At 37.4% G+C, this 23,932-nt stretch overlaps 1 protein-coding gene across 6 annotated transcripts in view; it reads right to left on the reverse strand.

The window, feature by feature from the left end:
* Nucleotides 1-23,932, reverse strand: part of SCFD2 (sec1 family domain containing 2) — a 413,820-nt gene that overhangs the window by 335,994 nt on the left and 53,894 nt on the right. For all 6 annotated transcript variants that reach the window (XR_005369014.1, XR_005369016.1, XR_005369015.1 and 3 more), the window contains exon 3: nt 9,701-9,828. Coding sequence is in view for 3 of the 6 variants with exons in the window: in XM_038556084.1 (XP_038412012.1) it covers nt 9,701-9,828 (128 nt within the window). In the remaining 3 variants the exon portion in view is untranslated. The remainder of the gene's footprint in view (nt 1-9,700; nt 9,829-23,932) is intronic.

A 23,932-nucleotide genomic window follows, 5' to 3' on the forward strand; every position in this document is an offset into this window, starting at 1 on the left:
CGATTCTGAAATAAAATCATGCCTGTCTCAGGTACAATAAACAGATTTGTACAATGGATGAAGCATTGTCTTTCAACAGATTATTAAAGAAATAGAAGAGTAATAATAATAATGGCCTGCTTCCCACTTCTATTGAGGTCAAAGGGCAAAGAAATATGGTTAACGGGCAGGTAGAGAGATTTAAGTCAGAAATGAGAAAAAAACTTCACCATCGCGATGACTATTAGACACTGAAACAAGTTATTAAAGGAGGAAGAAGGGAGATGTTATAAATCTTCTCCCGTAGGGATCTGAAGGGCAGTATACACAGCCATCTGTATAGTGAAACCTGGATAAAGTCCAGCTGGGAATTGATGTATATTTTTATAACACCATATATACTGAAGGTGTCCCGGGATATCCTTTAAATTGTGTATGTTTCTCGTTACACAAATTTTGAGCTCTACAGCATTACAAAGGTAGGCTAAGAAACTAATGCGAAAAGTGCATTTTAATTATACAAATCAACTCAATCAAATGGTTCCAAAATTCAGAAGTTTATTGTAAAACGTTTTCAGGATAGCATGCATTAAAGTGTAACTGCTGAAAGACCAAGGGTCACAAATAGAAAATAAATAGTTCTCCCTGAAAATTATACAAAACACTGAAATATAAAACCACCAGAAACATTTAAGGTTTGGTTTTCCTTGGAAATGCAGCCTTCCTGAGGTTAAATATTGCATCAACATTTATAAACTCAAGAGAGAACGTGGAAGGGAACAGATATATTATTCTTGTTTTCTAGAGGGTTGTATCCCAGCCTGCCAGGGAAGGAGCATTTCCTTGGTGGGTCTGCTCTGACGTGGAAAGGAATTTCTGCTTTTAGGGGAGCCTCCAGGTAAAGAAACTCCCACCCTATAGCCACGGGCTTCTCATCATATCATTCTCTTGAGTTTTTTTTTTCTCTTCTCTTGAGTTTTTAAACTCTTAGCCCATATTCTCATGTTGAAGATCTCTAATGTTGAAGAAACACAAAAATGAGTAAGAAGAGGAAGAGGCAGATGAGGAAAAAAAGAAGAGAAAAAAGATGTACCAATTTAAGTTAAAAATATAGAGCCAGAAGGTAAATGCCTGAAGAAGGGATGTTAGAAATTCAGATTCCCATTTTGCAGATGAGGAAAACAGAGAAACAGAGGCAATTGAAGTTCTGTTTTAGGTGATGAAGTGTAAGAGTGAAGATCTCTTTACTGACCTTAGAGATTTCTGGCATTATTAATTATTAATTCAATAAAAACTCTTTCTGTTTCTCTAGATCCTCTAATTTCATACCCTTAAATAGAGATATTCTTTATGGCTCTGCCCTCAGCCCTTCTTGTCAACCATTCTACCTTCTAGCTCTAGTTGATCAATCTTATATTTTCTTTAGAAATTCACTACTTAGGTTTCAACATAATCACTAGGTAACTAAATCCCAAATCTCTACTTTCACTTCTGGAAACCATTACTCTAGCCACACATTTTCCAACCGAGATGATCAGGAACAAATCTTTCAAACAGAATAATTCCAACCCTACATGTGGTAGAGTACTCTTCACATGCAGTTGCACAATCATTGGTTTATAATGTGTCTTACCTGCCCAGGAGACAATAAATAATTCCATTATACTATACCCTACTTTTACAGAATGCCTTGAAATTTTACAGACACTGTTTCATATAAGTCATTTCATCTAATTATCATATTAGCAGATAATCTGCTAACTCCTCATTTTGCAGAAACAGAAAACAGATTCAGAAAAATTAAATGACTTATTCATGTGAAGATAAAATAATACTTCATACATTTATTATCCCCTATAAGGACTTAAAATATAGTATGTGCAGATAATAAATATCTTTTAAATGAATAAAAATTATTATCTACTACCTGTAGATCTGGATAACATCTAGGCAAAAACTTTCAGTGAGCTTTTTTCCCTCCTATTTTGACACCCAACTATGATTCCACTGATCTCTAGGAAATTGTGCCAATCTTATATCCCAGGGAATGTGGAATTCTTTCAAATGATGGTTCTCGAAGATGTTCCACAGACCTCTGTGTTCCTGAGACATTATCAGGTAGTCAAAAAAGACAAAGTTATTTTCACAATAGTACTAGATGTTACTTGACTTTGTTACTGTGTAGTGTTGACAATGGTACAAAAACAATGGTGGGTAAAAGTGCTAGGGCCTTCCCACCAATACAGGCAGTGGTGCTGAATTACACAAGTAGTCAGTTTCACTTCAGAATGGTCATGATGAAACAGTAAATGTTAATTTTATCAAATCTCAACTCTTAAGAAAACATCAATATCCTGTGTAAAGAAATGGGAAATACACAAAGAGTACTTCTGGTACAAATTGAAGTATAGTGATTGGCTTGAGGAAAAGCACTGGTGCAATTACTTGAGTTGTGAACTGAACTAGCCCCTATTTTCATGGCATACAATTTTTATTGGTAAAGACAAATGAAAAAATCTGGTTCTTTATACATTTTCCCAAAGAAAAGAATGAAGTGGGCCTGTCACTTCAAGGATAATGGTTTGTATTGTCAATAGCAAAAGTCAAGTTTTATGTGAAAATTATGATTTTTGGAAAACTTCTATCTGTCCCTGTATCTTTATATTCCAAATAATTAGACATTTTCTAATGATTTAATTGGGATATCAACAGATACTTTTTTTATATTATAGAATAAGTGTCAACATATGGAAGATCTGTAAAATTTAGAGAACCAATACTTTCCAAGTGACTAATGCACATGGCATAAAATAATGTGTGTATAAAAGATCCATTTAAAGCCCAAGAGAGATCAACGGGTTTTAATGTAACACAGTATGGAAAATTCACTGATATAGTTTCATATTCCACAATGTAATTAAATGTAAAAAATTGCCTCTTGTAAAATTGGTATATACCAAAGAAGAATATCTTTAATTTTCTGGAAAGGTATTAAAATAGTCCTCCATTTTCTAACTATGTATCTTTCTAAGGCCATTTTATTTTTATATACTTCATCCAAAATGCTATATCATAACAGATTAAAGGAAGAAGCAAATATGAGAACACAGCTGCCTTCTATTAAACCAGACATTAGAGGTGCACAAAAAAGTAAAACAGTGCTATTCTATGCTATTTTGTTTTAGAAACATTATTTTTCATAAAAATGTTACTCATTTCACATGCACTGTTTGCTGTATTTTTATATTAATAAATATTTTTTAAAAACTGTCCCTGCTTGAATTTCTAATGCAATATTATCTACCTATTGGAGAGTCAATAGATATAAACCACATAAACAAAAGCTTGTGGGGTCCTCAATAATTTTTAAGAACTGAAAGGGGTTCTAAGACCAAAAAGTTAAAGAACTAGAGTTCTAAATCAATGTCACTCTTGGATTCCAAAACAGAGTGAAAGAAAAGAACAATTCATTAAACAAGTATATAACAAATACCAACTGACAGTATTAATTTTAAAATGTACTTATTGATTTCGTGAACATTTATTGGATATGGAGTAAGTTCAAGGTCTGGTGTTATGTGTGGAGAATACTAAGAATAGACAAGAGTTCTTGGCCCCAACTACTCAGGGTCTGCTAGTAACTGCTGCAACACCAATATGAACAAAAACAGTACCGACAGGAATATAAGATACTGTCTATTAGAGAGGATGGAAGGGGATAAGAGATATGATGGAGAAAGTGTTAGATAAGATAAAGCCAGGAGACTGAATGAATATTCCAGGGGTTTGGGGGTGGGGAGATAGAAGTAGGCTTTAAGGGCAGTCCTGGTGCCTTAGCGGTTTAGCGCCGCCTTCAGCCCAAGGTGTGATCCTGGAGACCCAAAATCAAGTCCCGTGTTGGGCCCCCTGCGTGGAGCCTGCTTCTCCCTCTACCTGTGTCTCTGCCTCTCTCTCTTCTCTGTATCTCCCATGAATAAATAAATAAAAATCTTAAAAAAAAAAAAAGAAGTAGGCTTTAAGATCAGTAGCAATCATTAACTGAATGTCTATGTATAAGACACAACAGGAGATGCAAAAATACCTACAGTCTTCTAGGAAACCAGAACTAAGGAACAGAAGGCATAAAATAATTATCAGAAAGAGAAAGATAATCAAGGATGGCCTCTCAGTAGAATTCTACCAAATATTTCAAGAACGAATACCTATTCTTCTCAAACTGTTCCAAAAAACAAAACTGAAAGGAAAACTTCCAAACTCACTCTATCAGGCTGGATAAAAAAGCAAGACCCATTGATATGCTCTCTGCAAGAGACTCATTTTAGACCCAAAGACATCTCCAGATTGAGATGCAAAAATTCTCACCAAGATACAAGCTAATAATATCCAATAGTACATTAAAAGGATTATTCACCACAACCAAGTAGGATTTATTCCTGGGCTACAAAGGTGGTTCAGCGTCTGCAAATCAATCAATGCAATACACCACATTAATAAAAGAAAGGACAAGAACCATATGATCCTCTCAATAGATAATGAAAAAGCATTTGACAAAATACAGCATCTTTTCTTCATTAAAACTCTTCACAGTATAGGGATAGAAAGAACATACCTTATTATCATAAAAGCCATACATGAAAAAACCCACAGTGAATATCATCCTCAATGGAGAAAAACTGAGACCTTTTACTCTAAGGTCAGGAACACAACAGGGATGTCCACTCTCACCGCTGTTATTAAACTTACTACTAGAAGTCCCAGCCTCAGCAACCTAGGAACCTGTGACTCAAGATGCCTGAGCCTGAGAATGAAGCACTCCTCAGCTGGGCTGGCTTCCCTGAGGAGGTAAGCCCATGAAGCTGCTTCTGCCTGGGTGGGAGAGGTGCAGAGAGGACGGCCCTGCCGCTGCTGGGGTGCAGTAGTGCTGCCCTGACCCACAAACAGAAGGGAAGTCCACAGGAGGCTCCTTCCCTGCCAGCCTTGCCATCTCCCTCTAGCAATGGAGGCAGCAGGAGAGCAGAAATGTTGTCTGCAGAGTCCCAGCCGTAGCCTTACAGAGTGGAAGGGTGAGGTTAAATCTGAGAGACAATAACTTCACAACTGACACAGGCATCCTGGAAAAGAAACTTCACTTTTCTTGGGTCTCATTTCTCCTTGTCTGTGAAATGGAAATTTAAAAATGACCAAATTCATAAAATCATGGAAAGGATTGCATGAAATTAACCATGCAAAACTCTGTTAGAGTAAAATCAAATTCCCTTCCCCATGCTCCAAATTGTGGTAACAGCTTCTATATGGAGACAAGGAAGTGTGAGAGTTCATAATCAGCGTATGTGTCCTATCCATCCAGGCATCCAGATTTTCTCATCCTTGAAAAATTACCATATATCACACATATGTGGATTTTATTGGGTTTTAACCTATCCTTTTCGCAGTTTGACAATTCCCTCACACACACACACAGTTGTATATACACACATGCTCCCCTTAATCCCAGATTTTAAAAAATCCTCCAAAATGAAGACATAAGTTACAAATGTAATAAAAATGTAGTTGTTACCCAGTTCATCCAGTTGGATGAACTCAAGCACCAGTAAAGGAAACACAGTATTCTCAATGATGTTGAAAAGTATATATTGAGTAAAACTGTAGAGTGTTTTGACTTATTGCTGTTTTTTTTAAGCCAGTATTATGAAGTGGTAAAAGAGGAGATGATAGTAAATGTGGCACTGGTGGGAAGCAAAAAATCACTAATCTCATTTAGAGCTTCATTAGAAGCATAGAATCCAAAAAAGAGGTGACAACCAAGACAGCATTCTTCAGCTCTAGACATTACATTTTAGGAGGGACATTAACGACTAGGACTCTGTAGCTCCAAACTAGAGGCAATTGCAATGGTCAAGGTGGAAAAGGCTTGTCTTTTCACAAATGGTTGAAAGAACTCATCCCATTTAATAGTACATATATGAAGCAGACACTACAGTGCCCAGAACTCAGAAAGTAAGACATATCTCCATGTAATGGATCAGATTATCATCTGGAAATGTAGCTCAAGAGATCTTTCTATAGAAGTGATGAGAGAAGCTTGGAAATCCCAAGTACAAGCAAGGTGATTTGGGGGTGGGGGTGAACAAGACTCCCCCAAGGTACAAGGGACAAGGTAACAATGTGATCGTACCTAAGCTGAAAATGGGAAAACTATTTGGAATTCTGCATAAGGGAAGAACACATCATCAAAAAGGAGATACTCATCATAAAGACTAGAAAAGGACAAGTGAATTGGAAAAAAATGAGTAAGCATATTTCCCAGAAAGAAAGGGGAACATTACTGAACTCGGTTCACTTGCTTTGACTTCCCTCTTGTCAAACTACCTTCATACAACCTGGTTTCCCATGTAGATTCATTCTCCCAGACTTCTGCTTCGACGCCCATAGCATACCAATCCCAGTCTGCTTCATCAGGACCTTCACTCTGCTCAGGGCTTTCTTTCTCCTTCCATATTCCAGGAAATAGATATTTTCCCTATTTTTGTGGATAGAGAAATGGAAGTTTGGCTCTTTGGTGACAGAACCAGACATAGCTGGCTTTGCACCCCATCACAATCACAGAACACACATGCACAAGGCAGTGGTGAGTCTAGAGGTGAATGCTGCAAAAAAGTCAAGAAGGATGACGACTGAGAAAAAAAAAACTTGTATTTAGTGGTCTGGGAGACTTTTCAGTAAAAAAGTGTCAGAAGTCAGACTGCACTAGATTAATAAGTAAGGAAATAATGAAGAAACGGAGGTATCAGGCAAAGAATACTTTCTCAAGAAATCTGGCCTACAAAAGAAAGAATGAGGTCATTGGGATCTGTTTTCCTTCAGCTCCAATATGATCTTCCTGCCACCCATTAAACACTGGACAGTTTGTCCACTCTGCAGAGAGCAATAGGACAAATTGGTGAAGACCCTCCAACCACAGAAGTACTCCAGAGAAACAGAATCTGTGTAAAATGTCGGAATTCAGACAGGCATCTTGTACTTATTTCTTTTGTAAATGGACATTTTGAATCCAAACAAACGGCTTTCTCAGAGTCTAGTTCTTTTGTACTTTCAGGATACATTTTTCATCTTGAAAGCCAGTGGGGAAAATGCAATTCAGTTTACAACGTTTAAAAAATCACTTTTCTGGAACACATATATTTAGCTAACTGAGAATTTAATAACAAGCTCTTGGAAAGATGGCATATGTTTATACGTAAAATGATAAAATGAATTTTCTTTGTTTTAGTAATTAAACTTTTTTCCTTTCACAGAATGTTAATTTCTATTGGTATTCAAATGTTTTAATATGAGTTTACCTTGTACTGAGAAATTTTATATTTAAAATCTGAGGTTTCAATTAGAGGTCCATCTCAGTGAATTTAGGTATAAGAGAATCCTCAATCTCGAATTAAAATTTGTTTAATGTCTCAAAAGTTCTAGAAGCCTCTGTCACAGAAAAATTTATACTTCAGAAGAATTACAGTAGGGATTGGGAGAATGGTACATAGTTTAAAGCATATTTCATAGTTTTAAATGGTGCTAGAAAATGCATTCCAGCCAGCTAAGACACCAGAGTATGATTTTTTTTTATGATAAGCTATATGATAAGGAATTTTCAAATACCAATGTTTTATTATGTTTAAACTCCAGATCTTTTTCTTACTGTTCATGGTTATATATCTGTTAGTATATGAAAATGAGACACACCAGAAATTCTGACTAGTGATATGAAACAGAAACGGGGAGCCGCACTGTTCAGCTTTTACCAAATTATAGTTGACACATGGATAAAGTGTGATTTGGGCCAATGTTTTCAGTTCTTCTTACAATCAAAGTTTGCTAACAACTGTCTGTATCTTTTCTACTTTTTTCTCCCCCATGTCTGGAGTTTTGGAATAATGCAACTCATTACATCTGAGGCTTTTTCCTCCCCTTTGGTCAACGAAAACTCAAACTTTAAGTTTGAATTCCTCATAGGGTTGCCAGTCTTATTTAAAAATTTATTTTTGGCTTTGATATTATTTAAAAGATACAGTCCTTTAGAAAAGTAAAGTATGTTGATCTTTCAAGAGTCCTATATTGAGCAATCAAAAATGACTTAGGCTCTGTGATAGCATCATAAGGTTACATCATTGAAATGCAATATAAATCAACCTTATCACCAAAACCTTTGTGCAATCCTACTTTTCTTGATTCACAATATGAACCTGTTCTTGTTTCAACATGATCATGGATAAGGAACTCTATACAGTAAACACACTTACCAATGTGTATCTAGACTTGAGGACAGAAAAAGGGAGAGAGAAAGGGGGTAGGGAAGGAGAGTGGGGAGAATAGTTAAACTCCAGGATAGTCTCAAAGAAGCACTTTCTTTCTACTCCAAAACAACACATAGGATTTCTGGCATTGGTTATATGGAAATAGAATGATTTTATAAATAAAGTATACTCTCTCACATCAGAATGTCTGAATGTGAATTGTAGTCCTACCCCTTATCAGCTAAATGGCTACTTAATTTTTCTCAATACCAGTTTCCTTCTCTGAAAAATGGGATATTAATGGTCCTTATTTTGCAGAATTACCCTAAGGATTAAATGAGATTAACACATGAAAAGAGATGAGAACCTGACTCAATAAATGCTAGTTACTTTTACTTTTCTATCATCATTATGCTCCTTAAAGCCCTTGTATATAGTCACCTTACACACTCAGAGTCATGATATTTTTTTATCATGATCCTATAACTTTTTCCCTTTCTATATTCACCCATTCTTTTACTTTTAAAATTTCATTCTTCTATTTCAACTTGATAGTTTGATTTTTATACTTATAAATAATCAAGAACTTGGGCTACAAATCTCAGCAAAGAAAAACTTTCCCATCCAATAAGATGGTAAGAGAAAATTTTTATTTTTAAAGAAATAAACTTCTGAAAGTTTCAGAATTAAATTCTACCTATTAACCAGATTCAAGTCCATATTTAAATATTTCCATGTTAAGAAAATTATTTAATTTTAAAAATAAGTAAAACATCAGATTCCTTTTCTAAAATCAAAACACGAGTCCTCTGATTTTTTTTAGCCAAAAGAAAAAAGTCATTTAAAACTCAAATTCTATTGCAGCCAGATTCTTCTAATACTGAAGACAAAAGTGAATGTGAAAAAAAAAAGCCTGAGAAATGAGAAAGATGTAGTATGTAACACCTTGGTTGGAGAAGAGACAGCACTTGTGTGAGTAGACAATTAGCAGACTACGCTAAGAGTGAAGGGCCAGGTCAGAACATGTCTGTCCACTCAACTGTTTCGTCAGCACAGTAGTTCACTCAAGTCAAACTAATGAAAGACCCTTCATATCCACAATAAGTGGGTGGGGGCAAGGGGCGGAGTAGTAATGGAACAGAATGAAGAGGAGGTGGTCCAGCCGAATTTTGATAGCTCCAGATCAAATAAAAAAACTAAATATGTTACTCTTTGTAAGCAAGGAGTTCCCAAAGTTGAGTCTAAGAAAGGAGGGTCACTGCTGAACCCTGAGGGCTGTGTGTCCATACTCCTTGCCTACTCTCTCAACAGCTTATAAATGTCTTCAATACTTTCACTGAGATGACATACTGGCCAGACTGGCCCATAGTTTAGAGAAGCTTAAGTCAAGTTCCCCAGAGCCTGTGATCACTGTCTGTCCTAGAAGAGGATATACTTACCCATACTCATTTTGATTGGCAGGTTTTCTCTGCTTGCTGCTTCCACTAGATGTCTCCGGACTTCCATCACTGCCTCTTTATGCTTGGTGCTCAGTAAGGCTTCCCACAGAGCTTTGGCAGCTGTGTCACTGCAATAAAACCACAAAAGAGCTTTAGAATAAATTTCTACTGGATAACGAAAAGAGTTGAAAGCAAAACAATTTCTTAAATATCCTTTCTAAGAACTAATGTAACCTTTCCTACTGATAGGCTTTAAGTCTTAGGATTAAATAAAGAATATCTAATCCATTTTAATCAGTGCAAATTTTTGAGAAATTAAGGAGATAAGAAAATCAAGCCCTCCCCCCAGAAACGGGGAAGAAAAGCTACATTGTACTATGAGAAGTATGAGAAAAGTGTATGATAAATTGCTTTGAGGATTTGCATTTAAAAATATTTCAGACTATAATTCAACATTGCTAGAGTAACATATAAATGGTTTGTAAGCCAAAATTAAAAACATGTCTAAAAATGATTTAGCAGTGATTATAAGCATATCAGTTTGAGAGAGCATACTTGTCTGGGAAACACAAAGCAAACAGCAATAAGCATTCCTGTTCCAAAACTACTCAATAGAATTCCTAATGAATGGGTTTTCTACTGAATGAAAGTCAGGAATTAGGCAAAGCAACCATGGCCTTAAGCAGCCCACTTTGGGCCTTAGGTTGTAAGGATGGCACTTCTGAAGCCTTTACAATTAACCGTTGATCCAGCACGAAGCGCTGCATTATGCAAGGTTTCATCTGGGCTCACTTTTCCAACAGCCCTCTGTCTCACCCACCATGCCATGTTCAAATTATAAATGAGTACAGTGTTCCTTCCGGAAGATCTCTGCATGTAGCCAAGTATACACATTTGTGGTAACGCTTTAAAAACTGAGTATAAAAAAACAAAGATGACAACTGTCCCTTTCTAAGGACATTTTCCCTCCACTTAAAGCCCCACTAACACCTCCTACTATCCAGTTTGCAAGAGTTTGAAAATGAATGCATTTTTTTAAGTTTAGTTTTAAAAGTTCTAATACGACATTAATTTAGCTTTAAAGTTATACCTAATAAGGTATACCTTTCAAGTTTGAATTTCATTTAGAATAATGGAATAATGTGTTTCAGCAATGAATTTAATATCTGGCACAAAATAATCTTTCATTAAGTAGTACTATTTTTATTACCATCTATTTTTTTCTGAGTGAATTAACATCACTGCTCAACATGTTCTACTTATTTTGCTCTGAACAAAACTGTCATCATTAGAACTCAGCATCTAATATTCTAGGTTTAAATGAAATGAACTGATAACTATATGCCAAGTGTTCTTCTCAGTTGGTTGCCATAGAGCTAAAAATGATGCATAAGCTCTCAATGACAGAGCCCAAAAGAAGAGGCAGAAAAATAACTGCCCCAAAATGTGATAAGAGGCAGATCCATGCTTCCTTGGATTTTTCTGATAGTGCAGACCAAGGGCTCTAATCCTGGCTAGGAAGGCAGGGACTCAAAGAATGATTTCCACTGGAAATGATGAGCAAGTACAGAGATGTGTAAGCTCTGAAAGCAGCCAAGGCAAAAATTGTAACTCAGTCTAGGAAGGAAAATTGTAACTCAGTCTTTATATCTTCAAGGAGGATATAAAATCTTGTGCACAAAATAATAGGAAGAATGTCATTTCAGTACAAAGTCCCATGCACATGGAACTAAAGAGTATTGTTTTGCTCCATGCCAGGATGCAAGAAGACAGGCAATAGAAATAAGGGCAAAGGGGAAGGAAGGAGCGACTCTACATAGGGCCCTGCCCTCCCTGCCAAGGCTTATCATTCTGTAGGTGACAGGAAACCAAGGACTACACAATGGCTTTCTCATTCTAAAAAGAGCAGCATAGCTTAGCAGTAATGAAAACGGTCTTTATCATCACTCAAAACTAGATCAATTTCATATGGGTCTTTGGGAAAGCTATATAATTTCCCCAAAACTCTGAAGACAATAGAGAACCACTGAAGTAATCTGAGCAGGGGAGGTATACTTCCAGATTTCCAAACTTATGGTCCATAATTGTGCCCTACTTTTGTTCTCCAAAGCACTTCTCCCCAAACCACAGGGATTTCACACATATTCTTGACTCTACACACAACTTCTAGAGTAGACCTTCACTGTCCTCCTCTTTTCTGTGACAGCAGGCATTTTGCTAATACAGAGTGTCTCCAAAATCACAGTGGGTTATGTAATACTGTGGTTGCCCCATTAGATTACTGTAGTGGTTAAAATGTGGGCTTTGGGGTCAGATGAAATCTGGGTTCAAATTCTGACCATTCTCCCCTTCACCCATAGCAACTGAACAGCCTCTCTGATCTTCCTCAGACACTCCAAGCACAGGCAGCTCTTCCCCTCCTTTGCCAGGAATGCTCTTCCTCTACATGTATCCCTCTCTCTCTTCCAGTGCCTGCTGAAACGTTGCCTTATCAGAGAGGTCCCCCTTGCTATCCTGTATAAAGAAGTAACAACAGCCCATTCCCGCACCTTACCTTCTCCTCTTTCCTGGGCTTCACTGTTCTACATAATCTTTAATACCATCTGACTGATCATAGGTTTCCATGTTGATCTATTGTTGTCTACCTCCCTCACAGAAGGTAAGGTCCTTCTACAAAAGTTTGTTTTACTCATTGCTAAGTCCTGACTCCCTAGAATAGTACCAGGGCCCTGGTAAGTATACCCAACAAATACTGAATAAGTAAATGAATAATGCTTGCTAGTTGTATAACCTTGCACATGTAACTAACTCTGCTTTCCTCCATTTTCCCATCGGTGAGACAGAGGGAACAGCAGTGATTACCTCACAGGGCTGTTGTAAGGGTTAACTGTGATAATGCATACAAAGCACTTTCCTGATTCACAATAAATGTAAGTAGATATGTTTGCTGTGATGGCTGTGACTCATGGCTATGAATGATATTGTCTCAAAATTCAATGTGTTCAAAGGATTGTAATATATTCAGGTACTTTCACTTAATTACACTGAGCAGTTTTTCTCATACAATCCTGATTTCCTTATATTCCCTAACATCACTCAGGGCTTGTACTCTTTGGCTCTTTTCTGTTGAAACATTTTACAAGAAATACATAAGGTTTCCATGATCTCTAACACTGATGCAGAGTCAGGGCATGTTTCCTTGAAAATTATTTTGTGACTATAAACAATTCTGATTGTCTAGATATGTGTGACAGTTCCTAATGTTTCTTCCTGAACAACACAGTTTCCTAAACACATCAAACTGACCCACACATCATCCACAATCATTTTAAGTTTACCAAGTTAACATGCATGAACTAATTCTGGCTCTCTGAATGACTGGCTCTAAAGAAGATCCAACTGTACTTACTGGCAGGTCTGCTGTATCCTGCACGCATTTCTTCTCCAAATCACACTGTTACTGTTGTGTGGTGGTTTACACGCTTACCCCTATATCAGCATCTGAGTTGAGTGTGGGAGTTCATCACTGCCTTTCTCTAGTGGGGTTCATAAGAGTGATCCAACAGACATTTGACACTATTGAAACTTCACATGAAATCAATTCCTGATGTAAAAGTTTGTAAGTCAGAAGAAGTTAACTTAAATCCACACACTATAATCGTTAACAGTGTATTTAATTCAATTATTTATCCTTTCCAACTGTGCAAATTTTCTGTTTTCCTGATGAGGGAATAAGCAATATACAGAGTGCTATCGCAACAGGGCCAGTGTAATGGATTAGTAGTAGGCAGTACTGTAGAAGCATGCATTCTGGAGCCAAACTATAAAGGGTCTGGTTCTGTACTCATTAGCTCAGGAGAGTTACCTAACCTCTCTGTACTTGTTTCCTACTCTGTTAAGTCAGGGATGATAATCATACATAGTCAGCAAATTACTACGAAAATTGACTGTGCTAGTATGTCTAGGGCACCTATAACAATGCCTGGCACATACTAAGTACTCCATAGACATCGCAGTAGCTGCAGCAGTAAGAAAAAAAATCAAAGGTCAAAATTTTCTCATAAGACATTGAAGGAAGTCTGTTTTGGAACTATATTACTCTTTTCCAAATATTTGCATACATGTGTGGATAAACACTCCCAGGAGCTTCATTTTGTAATATGAAAAGGTCAACAATACATAATGCCGAATTCATAATGATACAAACAGAATCAGCCACAGAAAACCTTCAGGGAACAAAAGCCACAGTAGAACAATCCAGACCAGATTAGTTAGCCTGGCCCCCTGGCAAGGACGGTACAGTTCCGCCTGGGGCAAAGATACTTGAGAATCTACACAACAGGCCCTTCCCCCAGAGGATCACCTAGAGGATCCTGCTAAGACTAAGTCTAATGATCACATAGAACTGCAAAACTCACTCCAGGGCTAGGCGAAAATAGTATATAGAACTCAAGATTGTTTTCTCATGATTATTTAGTCTTTCAATTTTAATTTTTTTCTTTTTCCTCTTCAACTAATTTATCAACTCTTAAAGTCTTTTAATTTTTGTTTTTACACTTACATTCTATCCTTTCATTGTATTTAATTTTTGTATATATATTGTGTAAATATATACATACATGTGTATATATCATATATACATACATATGTTTTTCACATATCTGAAACATATATGTGTATACATAAATGTGTGTGTATGTATATATATATGTATATATACACATACATGTGTTTTTCTTTTTTTTACAATTTTGGGATGTAGTTTCTTCTAACAGACCAAAATACACCCAGAACCAAATGTATTGCTCTATTCTGTTCACCTGTCTGATATTCTTCTTTTCTTTTTTAAAATTTTATGATTTTATCTCTTCTGATTTGTTTAGTATATAATTCTCTAGAATCCTTGTTGTTGTTTTAGTATTTTGTTCTCTCATTCATCTATTCTTCCCTCGACAGAATGACAAGACAGAAAAATTCCCCTGAAAAAAGAGAACAAGAAGCAGTACTGACTGCCAAGGACCTAATCAGAATGGATATATGTAGGATGACGGAACTAGAGTTCAGAATAATGATTATATACTACTTGGGCTTGAAAAAAAGCATGGAACACTAGAGAATCCCTTACCGGAGAAATAACTTAAAACCTAATCAGGTTGAAATAAAAAAGGCTATTAATGAGATGCAATAAAAAATGGAGGCTCTTGGGTACCTGGGTGACTCAGTGGTTGAATATCTGCCTTTGGCTCAGGTTGTGATCCCAGGGTCCTGGGATCAAGTTCCACATCGGGCTCCCCACAGGGAGTCTGCTTCTACCTATGCCTATGTCTCTGCCTCTCTGTGTCTCTCACGAATGAATGAATAAATAAATAAATTTTTTTTTAATGGAGGCGAACTGCTAGGGATAAATGAGACAGAAAAGACAATTAATGATAGAGAAAACAAAATGATGGAGAATAAAGAAGCTGAGGAAAAAGAGAGATAAACCACTACAGGATCACAAGGGGAGAATTCAAGAGATAAGTGATATCATAAAGTGAAACAATATTAGAATAATTGGGATCCCAGAAGAAGAGGAAACAGGGGTGGGGGGGTAGAGTAGAAGGTATACTGGAGCAAATTATAGCTGAGAATATCACCAATTTGGAGAAGTAAACAAGCATTCAACAGGAGGCACAGAGAACCCCCCTCAAAGTCAATAAAAATAGATCACCACTTCAACATATAATAGTTAAGTTTACAAATTTCAGAAACAAAGAGAAAATCCTGAAAGCAGCTCAGGGAGAAGAGGTCCTTAACCTATAGAGGTAGAAACATAAGACTGGCAACATACCTATCCAAAAGACTTGTCAGGCCAAGAAAGGACTCATATGATATATTCAGGGTGCTAAATGAGAAAAATATGTAGCCAAGAATACTTTATCCAGGAAAGCTATCATTCAGAAAGAAGGAGAGATAAAGAGCTTCCAGGACAAAAAGAAAACAAAATAATTTGTGATCACTAAACTAGACCTGCAAGAACTATTAAAGGAGAAACTTTAGGTGAATAGACATCCTGAAAGTAACAGACCATAAAAGAAAGGAAACAATATACAGAAAGAGTGAATTTATAGGTAATACAATGGCACTAAGTTTATATCTTTCAATAGTTACTCAAATGAAAAAGTGCAAAATGCTCTAATCAAAAGACATCTGCAAATCAATCAATGCAATACACATTAATAAAAGAAAGGACAAGAACCATATGATTCTCTCAATAGATGATGAAAAAGCATTTGACAAAATATAGCATCCTTTCTTCATTAAAACTCTTCAGAGTGTAGGGATAGAGGGAACATACCTCAATATCCTAAAAGCCATATATGAAAAGGCCACAATAAATATCATTCTCAATGGGGAAAAACTGAGAGCTTTTCCTCTAAGGTCAAGAACACAACAGGAATGTCCACTCTCATCACTGTTGTCAACATACTACTAGTAGTCTAGTAGTAGCAATCATAACAGCAAAAAGGAATATGAATTGGCAAAGAAGAGGTCAAACTCTCACTCTTTGTAAAGGACATGATATGCTATGTGGAAAATACAAAAGACTCCACCCCAAAATTGCTAGAAATCATACAGTAATTCAGCAAAGTGGCAGGACATAAACTCAATGCACAGAAGTCAGTTGCATTTCTATACACTAACAATGAGACAGAAGAAAGAAAAATCAAGGAATCAATCCCATATACAATTGCACCAAAAACCATAAGATACCTAAGAATAAACCTAACCAAAGAGGCAAAGGATCTATACTCTGAAAGCTAGAGAACACTCATGAAAGAAATTGAGGAAGACACAAAAAAATGGAAAAATGTTCCATGCTCATGGATTGGAAGAACAAATACTGTTAAAATGTCTGTGTTACTCTCTGAAAGAACAGGAGGAAGATGCAAAGAGATGGAAAAATATTCCATGCTCATGGATTGGAAGAATTAATATTGTGAAAATGTCAATGTCACACAGGGCAATTCACACATTTAATCCAATCCCTATCAAAATACCATGGACTTTCTTCAGACAGTTGGAACAAATCATCTTAAGATCTGTGTAGAATCAGAAAAGACCCCAAATAGACAGGGGAATATTGGAAAAGAAAACCAGAGCCGGGGGCATCATAATGCCGGATTTCAAGTTGTACTACGAAGCTGTGATTGTCAAGACAGTGTAGTACTGGCACAAAAACAGACACATAGATCAATGCAAAAGAATAGAGAACCCAGAAATGGGCCCTCAGCTCTATGGTCAACTAATATTCGACAAAGCAGGAAACACTATCCACTGGAAAAAAGACAGTCTCTTCATAAATGGTGCTGGGAAAACTGATCAGCCATGTGCAGAAGAATGAAACTGGTCCATTCTCTTACACCGTATACAAAGATACACTCATAATGGATTAAAGATCTAAATGTAAGACAAGAATCCATCAAAATCCTAGGGGAGAACACAGGCAACACCCTTTTTGAACTTGGCCACAACAACTTCTTGCAAGATACATCTATGAAGGCAAGGGAAACAAAAGCAAAATGAACTATTGGGACCTAATCAAGATCAAAAGCTTCTGCACAGCAAAAGAAACAGTCAACAGAACTAAAAGACAACCTACAGAATGGGAGAAGATATTTGCAAATGACATATCAGATAAAGGGCTAGTATCCAAGATCTATAAAGAACTTATCAAACTCAGCAGCAAAGAAACAAACAATCCAATCATGAAATGGTCAAAAGACATGAACAGAAATTTCACCAAAGGAGACATGGACATGGCCAACAAGCACATGAGAAAATGCTCCACATCACTGGCCATCAGGGAAATACAAATCAAAACCACAATGAGATACCACCTCACACCAATGAGAATGGTGAAAATTAACAAGACAGGAAATAAAAGTTGGAGAGGATGTGGAGAAAGGGGAACCCTCTTGCACTGTTGGTGAGAATGTGAACTGATGCAGCCACTCTGGAAAACCATGTGGAGATTCCTCAAAGAGTTAAAAATAGAGCTACCCTAGGACCCAGCAACTGCACTGCTGAGGATTACCCCAAAGATACAGATGCAGTGAAACGGCAGGACACCTGCACCCCACTGTTCAGAGCAGCAATGTCCACAATAGCCAAACTGTGGAAGGAGCCTCAGTGTCCATCGAAAGATGAATGGATAAAGAAGATGTGGTCTACATATACAGTGGAATATTACTCAGCCATTAGAAACGACAAATACCCACCATTTGCTTCAACATGGATGGAACTGGAAGGTATTATGCTGAGTGAAGTAAGTCAATCAGAGAAGGACAAACATTATATGGTCTCATTCATTCAGGGAATATAAAAAATAGTGAAAGGGAATAAAGGGAAAAGGAGAGAAAATGAGTAGGAATTATCAGTGAGGGAGACAGAACATGAGAGACTCCTAACTCTGGGAAATGAATAAGGGGTAGTGGAAAAGGACTAGTGGAATAAGGGGTAGTGGAAAGTGGGGGATGGGGGTGACTGGGTGACAGGCACTGAGGGGGGCACTTGACAGGATGAGCACTGGGTGTTATACTATATGTTGGTAAATTGAACTCCAATGAAAAAATATACAAAAAAAATGTCTGTGTTACCTAGAGGAATCTGTACATTCAATGCAATCCCTATCAAAATACCATGAACATTTTTCACAGAGCTGGAACAAACAATCCTAAAATTTGTATGGAACCAGAAAAGACCCCAAATAGCCAAAGCAATCTTGAAAAAGAAAATGAAACCTGGAGCCATCACAATTCCAGACTTCCAGGTGTACTACAAAGCTGTAATCATCAACACAGTAAGGTACTGGCACAAAAACACATAGATCAGTGGAACAGAATAGAGAATCCAGAAATGGACCCTCAACTCTATGGTTAACTCATCTTTGACAAAGCAGGAAAGAATATCCAATGGAAAAAAAGACCATCTCTTCAACAAATGGTGTTGGGAAAATTGGACGGCCACATTTAGAAGAATGAAACTGGGCTATTTTCTTACACTATACACAAAAATAGACTCAATATGAATGAGAGACCTAAATGTGAGACAAGAATCCATCAAAATCCTAGAGGAGAATCCTAAAGGCAGCAAACTCTTTGTCCTCAGCTGCAGCAACTTCCTGCTAGACACGTCTTCAAATGCAAGGAAAACAAAGGCAAAAATGAACTATTAGGATAAAAACCTTTTCACTAGCAAAGGAAACAGCTGGCAAAACCAAAGACAACCAACAGAATGGGAGAAGATATTTGCAAATGTCTTATCAGATAAAGGGTTAGTATCCAAGATCTATAACGAACTTATCAAACTCAACACTCAAAAACCAAAAAATCCAGACAAGAAATGGGTAAAAAACATGAACAGACATTTCTCCAAAGAAGACACACAAACAGCCAACAGACATATGAAAAAAAATGTTCAACATCACTCCATATCAGGAAAATACAAATCAAAACCACAGTGAGATACCACCTCACACTGGTTAGAGTGGCTAAAATTAACCAGTTAGGAAATCACAGATGTTGGTGAGGATGTGGAGAAAGAGGAACCCTCTTACACTGTTGGTGGGAATGCAAGCTGGTGTAGTCACTCTGGAGAACAGCATGGAGGTTCCTCAAAAAGTTGAAAATAGAGCTACCCTATAGCCCAGCATTGTACCAATAGGGATTTATCCAAAAGATACAAACATAATGATCCAAAGGGGCACCTGCACTCCAATGTTTATAGCAATAACGTCCACAGGAGCCAAACTATGGGAGGAGCCCAGGTGTTCATCTAGAGATGAAAGAATAAAGAAGATGTGGTATATATACGATGGGATACTACTCAGCCATCAAAGAAATGAAATCTTACCATTTGCCACAAAGTGGATGGAACTAGAAAGTATTATGCTAAGTGAAATCAGAGAAAGATAATTATATGATTTCACTCATATGTGGAATTTAAGTAACAAAACAGAGGATCATAGGGGAAGGAAGAGAAAAATAAAAAGGATGAAATCAGAGAGGGAGACAAACCATGAGAGACTCTTAACCATAGGAAACAAAGTGAGGGTTGCTGGAGGGGAGAGGGTGAGGGGATAACTGGGTGACAGACATTAGGAGGGCACTGGGTGTTATATGCAACTGATGAATCACTGACCTCTACCTCTGATACTAATAATACACTATATGTTAATCAATTTAATTTAAATTTTAAAAATGAAGAAAATGAAAAAAAAATATTACATTACTTCCCTTGTAGGTCACCCATAGCCACTGACAGTCACTTTGCTATACAATGCCAGTCATTTTCCACTTTTATTCCGTTTTCTTTAAATGTTTCCCTCTATGTTTCCCACTTTGCTGAATTTTAAATTATTCTGCATAAATATCATTTATATAACTGAAAAGGCAAAAACTGGGGCACCTGGGTGGCTCAGATGGTTAAGTGTCTGCCTTTGGCTCACATCATGACCCCAGGGTCCTGGGATGGAGCCTCCATCGGGCTCCCAGCTCAGCGGGAAGTCTGCTTCTCCCTCCACCTTTCCCCCTGTCCATGCTCTTTCTCAGAAAGAAAGAAACAAACAAACAAACAAACAGATAGACAAATACCTACAGTCTAAATGGTCCTGAGGTATTACTTACAATCTAGCTCTTATTTACCATTTACTTTCTCCTTAGGAAAGAGAGAAGAAGAAATGGCCTCTAGCTATTTGACCACTAATAAGACTGAGACAACAGGAAGCCACTTGCCCAACATTCATTGTCAATAAGAAAGGAAGCAAGGTTTAGAGCTTGGGGATACCCTCAAAGAGCTATGGGCTGCTTCAGTGACCTTGGGTAATTCAATTAATTGTTCTTTTTTTTTTCATTTGTTGAGAACTTACTATGTCATAGGCAATACTTATTGAATAACAACCCTCCAGGATAAGTACCATTGCCTCATTTCATCAATGAGAAAGCTGATTCATTTTTTTAATAATAAATTTATTTTTTATTGGTGTTCAATTTACCAACATACAGAATAACACCCAGTGCTCATCCCGTCAAGTGCCCCCCTCAGTGCCCATCACCCATTCTCTCCCACCCCCCGCCCTCCTCCCCTTCCATCACCCCTAGTTCGTTTCCCAGAGTTAGGAGTCTTTATGTTCTGTCTCCCTTTCTGATATTTCCCACACATTTCTTCTCCCTTCTCTTATATTCCCTTTCACTATTATTTATATTCCCCAAATGAATGAGAACATACAATGTTTGTCCTTCTCCGACTGACTTACTTCACTCAGCATAATACCCTCCAGTTCCATCCATGTTGAAGCAAATGGTGGGTATTTGTCATTTCTAATGGCTGAGTAATATCCCATTGTATATATAAACCACATCTTCTTTATCCATTCATCTTTCGATGGACACCGAGGCTCCTTCCACAGTTTGGCTATCGTGGCCATTGCTGCTATAAACATCGGGGTGCAGGTGTCCCGGCGTTTCACTGCATCTGTATCTTTGGGGTAAATCCCCAGCAGTGCAATTGCTGGGTCGTAGGGCAGGTCTATTTTTAACTCTTTGAGGAACCTCCACACAGTTTTCCAGAGTGGCTGCACCAGTTCACATTCCCACCAACAGTGTAAGAGGGTTCCCTTTTCTCCGCATCCTCTCCAACATTTGTGGTTTCCTGCCTTGTTAATGTTCCCCATTCTCACTGGGGCGAGGTGGTATCTCATTGTGGTTTTGATTTGTATTTCCCTGATGGCAAGTGATGCCGAGCATTTTCTTATGTGCATGTTGGCCATGTCTATGTCTTCCTCTGTGAGAGAGAAAGCTGATTCTTAAAGAGATGAAATATCTTGCCCAAATCACATAACCAATAAGTAGAGATTTGAACCCAGGTCCCTGTGAACTCCAAAATCCATTTACTAACCATGCATGATTCCACACCATTCTGTAAAATAAAAGGTTTGAACTAGAATGCTAATGTCTGAGTTTCCTTGGATTTCTAACTAGAAATATATATAGTTTCTTTTAAGCCCTGGTTCTCCAAGTTCACAGGTAACTTTTTTTTTTTTAAGATTTTTTAAAAGACTGATTGATTGATTTGAGAGAGAGAAGGAGAGTATGAGCAGGGGTTAGAGGGAGAGAGAGAATCCTCAAGCAAACTCCCCACTGAGCATGGAGACCCATGTAGGGCTCCATCTCAGGACTGTGAGATCATGACCTGAGCCAAAATCCAGAATCAGCCACTTAACAGACTAAGCCACCCAAGCATCCCCACAGGTATCAATCTAACTTTGTGACACTCAGTTAAAGATGGGTAAATATTCTATGCTGTTATTTATTTTATTAAAATTATTTTCTTTTTCTCAAATCCAGTGATAGTAATAAAATGTTAATGAAATAACATTCCCAACAGCTTGCAGAATTTATTAAACAATTTCTACCCTTTTCTCTGTTTTTAAAGTCAAGTTTCCCAATAAGATTAATTTCATTTCGTCATAGCTACTAGAAAACAATTTTTTTCAATAGATTCCTTGAAATATACAATACAAGGCAGGATATTTGTCCTATGAAAAAAAATCCATTCTATGACTATGAAATTTAATTAGTTCCAATATTGTCAGTAACTACATAAAATGTCAAATATATGCAAAATGTACGTTCTTTTATGATCAGCTGATTATCTTGTATCTTGTAGTATCTTAAAAATTAAACTATTATGCCAAATTGTGATGTTTGAAGAAGACTAGAAGCCAGCAATATACACATAATAATAACCTGCTAGATTTAGCTTTTCTAAGTGTCATGAAGATATGTTCTGTACATGAAGATATGTTCTCTTCAGTCAATTCTTGGCTCTTTATTCACCAGAATTACTCAACTATAAATGAAATCTTAGAAGCTGCCTCGGTTTGGCATGCACAAAATGTCAAATGCAGTCTGCTAGAACCTAACAGGAAATAGTCATCACCAAATAAAATATAAAGAGGACAGCATTAATTTTTAAGGGATGGCTGAATGTTGAATCATGGTGCTACTTCAGTCAAATGGAAGGCATGCAATTAGGAGACTAAGGGTGAAATATGAATGTACATCATTATCTTGTGACTAAACTCAGAGAATTGGCTTCTTCATGGCGTGCATGGGAAGTTATGCTCACTCACAGGATTTGCAGTAACAGTCACAGTATTCTAACAGGAATACAATGATAACAGCTATAACAACAACAAAGATTATCAACTAATTTTAAACATAGAGCAATCTGAGTCACAGTTCTCCACAGCAGGGAATAATGGTTTCCATCAGTGGTGAATTTAATGAGCTCTGAAGGTAGGTTTGTCCATTAAATTACTCACAGAGCTTTCAACAGTCATCTTTCCTCTTGACTACTTTTTTAAACAATTACCTCATATTTAACAAAATTATCCGTTAACCTTCATCTCAATAGGAGAGAAAACAAACACAGAAAAATATATGAGGTAGACCCTTGGTACTGGAAAGCAGTCCTTCATCCATTCCTTCTTTCCACATAGAAGCCCTCTCTGTGGGCCAACCACAGCTGCAAGTGGGCCCTGCCCTCATGGAGCTAGCAATCTAGCAGGGAAGCTGGAACCGAGCATGCTCCCACAGAGGTGACAAAGCAGAGAATGGGCGCTCTGGAAGACTGCAACACCTAACATGGTCTGAGTGCGGAAGTGTGGCAGTCAAGGGGTGGCTGAAGATGTGACAGTGAACCCCAAAAGAGGAATAGGTGTTGGCCAGTTAAAGAATGGAGTGAGAGCAGTCCAGGCAGGAGCAACATATGGTCAGGAGTCCTGAAAGAGAATTTGAGACCTTTTTGAGGAAATGAGACATACGAATGGAGTATAAAGATTTTGTATGCCACTGTCCTCAGTTTATGTCAAATCTTACCCAAGGCCTGATAACCTACATTAGGATTGCAGACTTTCTTCCAAGGACAATTGATGAATCTTCAGCAACAGACTGACCTGATCACATTGCATTAAAAAGATCACTCACTAAAAAAAAAAAAAAAAAATCACTCACTGTAGAGAATGGACCTGAATTCTGGATGAGAGGCTACTACATAATTCAGGCAAGAACTGAGGATGGCTGGACTAGGGTGACTTCCTAAAACTATCAGATCATATCATTCTCCTTCTCAAAACCTTTCCATGCTTCCCACAACCATTACACTAAAATCTAAGTTCCTTATCTACGT

Source organism: Canis lupus, chromosome 13 (genome assembly GCF_011100685.1).
Source record: "Canis lupus familiaris isolate Mischka breed German Shepherd chromosome 13, alternate assembly UU_Cfam_GSD_1.0, whole genome shotgun sequence".
Classification (NCBI taxonomy): domain Eukaryota; kingdom Metazoa; phylum Chordata; class Mammalia; order Carnivora; family Canidae; genus Canis; species Canis lupus.